Source organism: Nematolebias whitei, chromosome 16 (assembly GCF_014905685.2).
Source record: "Nematolebias whitei isolate Nwh7 chromosome 16, NemWhi1, whole genome shotgun sequence".
In the NCBI taxonomy this organism is placed as follows: Eukaryota; Metazoa; Chordata; class Actinopteri; order Cyprinodontiformes; family Rivulidae; genus Nematolebias; species Nematolebias whitei.
In genome coordinates this window covers 17,534,545-17,537,063 of record NC_056513.1, presented here as the reverse complement: position 1 = coordinate 17,537,063, position 2,519 = coordinate 17,534,545, and the positions used below count along the sequence as shown (strand labels likewise).

The 2,519-nt window shown below is 35.3% G+C and overlaps 1 protein-coding gene across 1 annotated transcript in view; it reads left to right on the top strand.

Annotated features, from left to right (window-relative positions):
- Positions 1-414: 414 nt before the first annotated feature.
- Positions 415-2,519, top strand: part of cplx2l (complexin 2, like) — a 6,138-nt gene continuing 4,033 nt past the window's right edge. Inside the window, exon 1 of the mRNA XM_037690545.1 lies at positions 415-436. Within this exon, the coding sequence (XP_037546473.1) occupies positions 415-436 (22 nt within the window). The remainder of the gene's footprint in view (positions 437-2,519) is intronic.

The following is a 2,519-nucleotide window of genomic DNA, read 5'->3' as shown; positions in this document are numbered from 1 at the left end:
TACTGTATAATCATTGCAACCTTAAAATAATTCCTTTATTAAAGTTAAAGGCCTTGAATACCTTAAAGAAATACTCATCACCTTTTGCTTGCTGTGCCAGACAGATAATCTGATGTGGAGAAATTACAACATTAGAGCCATTTTGAACAAAACTTTATTGTGGGCAAACTGGTGCAATCTGTTTGGGCTTGAAGTATGTGTTGAGAATATCTCTCATCTACTACCACACCAAATATCAGCCTAATATCTGTAAAACCGATTACTTCTAGTGCAGACTAAGTTAGATCAGCTGTATCCTAAAACGGGTCACTCCAATAATCAGTTACACTCGGTGTTTACTTTGTGAGAGTTTCTTTGAAAGCTGTTCAGTTATTCATGATGTTTTGCTAACAGACAAACCAGCATCTAGCACACATGCACACGTACACACGGACAGGTAAAAACACCATCACTCTGTCTTCGCCTTTAGTGCTATAAAAGCACCAGGCATGCAGAACAAAACAGCTTTTTCCACCTGGATTTATTCTTATTTAAACAAACGGGCCTGAGGCTCAGTTGGTAGAGCTGCCACCTCTCAGCAAGAAGGCTGCAGGTTCAAATCCTTTCTGGGTGGAGTTTGCATGTTCTTTCCGTGCATGTGTGGGTTTTCTCCCAGTACTCCAGTTTCCTCCCACAGACCAAAAACATACCTGTTAGACTGATTGGTGACTCTAAATTGGTGTGAGTGAGTGAGTGAATGGTTGTTTGTCTCTATGTGTCCCTGTGATGGACTTGAGACCTGTCCAGGGCGTCCCCCCGCCTCTCACACAGTGATTTTTATTTAAATTTTATTTAAACCTTTATTTTACCAAGAAAAAATCCATTGAGATTATTAATCTCCTTTACAAGAACGTCCTGGGCAGTATGCAAATACAACAACACAGTCTTAAGAACCGTAAGAGTAATATTAAAATATTTACAACAAAACATCCGTTAATAAAACATAAAATAAAATGCAAGTAAAAAAAAAAAAACACAATTTAAAGCACTTAAACATCACAGGTGCAAGATGTGGTTAAAACCGTTGACAGTTTATGTTTAAAACTAGATAAAGGAATAAAAGACTCGTATAGAAAGATGGATATGTGCACCAGTGACCCCGTGACCCGAAAAGGAAGAAGCAGGTAAAGATAATGGATGGATGGACCTGGTAACAATATTTTGCAAAACTCAAACCAGATTTGGTTATTATCATCCTAAATCACCTAAAAACAAGTCAAAGTTTTTCTGGACGAACAATTCCCATGAAGCAACATTTTGCTTAGACAAACGTTTTATTACGCAGCCTCTTTATCATCAAATAGGATGAAGTGGTTTCTATATGTACTGAAAAATGCAATGCAAAGATTATTTAAACAAGAAAAAACAAGATTATTCAAAATATGTAGATTTTGTTGCTCGGGTAAACATAATGTGAAAATGTCTTACTTTTGTGTAGAATTTGTCACGTTCACACTGAACATATCGGCTTTCTCTTCTTGGGACTATCTTTTGTTTCCTCCAAAGGCGACCGTGAACTTGTGAGATTTCTTAATATCTATAAACACATATTTTTACTGGCTCATAAAGGCCTGAAGTCCTGTTGATAACGTGCGTTGTCACTGTTAAACAAAGATAAACAGAGATAAAGAAGCCTAAAATTTGAAATGTTGCAAATAGAACCTCTAAAAACTCAAGTTTTTTTTGAATTTCTTCTTCAGCAAATTGATTTTTCATGTAATTGCACAGAAAGACACTGCGTCAGTTGTAATCTGCTGATCAAATGATCTTAAATCAATATTTGTTCCTCTATGGACCTACAGCTTTTCAGACGTCTTTAGGAGATTCTGAAGGAGAATTGCAACCTGCTTCCATTTCTTGCTAATTCTTTCAGCATTTAAAAACCGTGTACTTTAAATCCCTGGGACGACTTTTTTTAATCAAGGAGCTAAAATCACAGCTCTCTGCAGCTTTATATAAGATTATGCAAATGAGTGGACTGACTTTTGGAAGAACGACTCTTGTTGCTGCTGCAGGTCTGTCTGAAGGGCAGAGATGATCCACTGAACACGGAGAAGGAAGAAACACGTTAAATGGAGTCGCACACGTTTGTGCTCCAGAATATATTAATTTAAAAAATTGTTTTATTTCTCTTTTCATCCACCTCTGTATGTTTACTGTGTGTGGAGAGTTTATAAATGACCCCTGACTGATCGATTAATTTGTCTCTTTGTTGAGATATTTGATCTAAATCATTTGGTTAACTGATAATTAGTTATTATTAAAGTTTATTAGAGATGTATTAAACCCTTTTTAACTCTTCTGCCTTTAATGACTTTAATTTTCTTTCACGTTTTGCTGAAGTTTATTTTTTTTTGAGTGTTCATGAGTCAAAACTGTATCTGAACTCGGGGGAAGCTGCAAATATAAGGACTCCTTTTAAAAATGTATAAATATATATATATATATATATATATATATATATATATATATATATATAT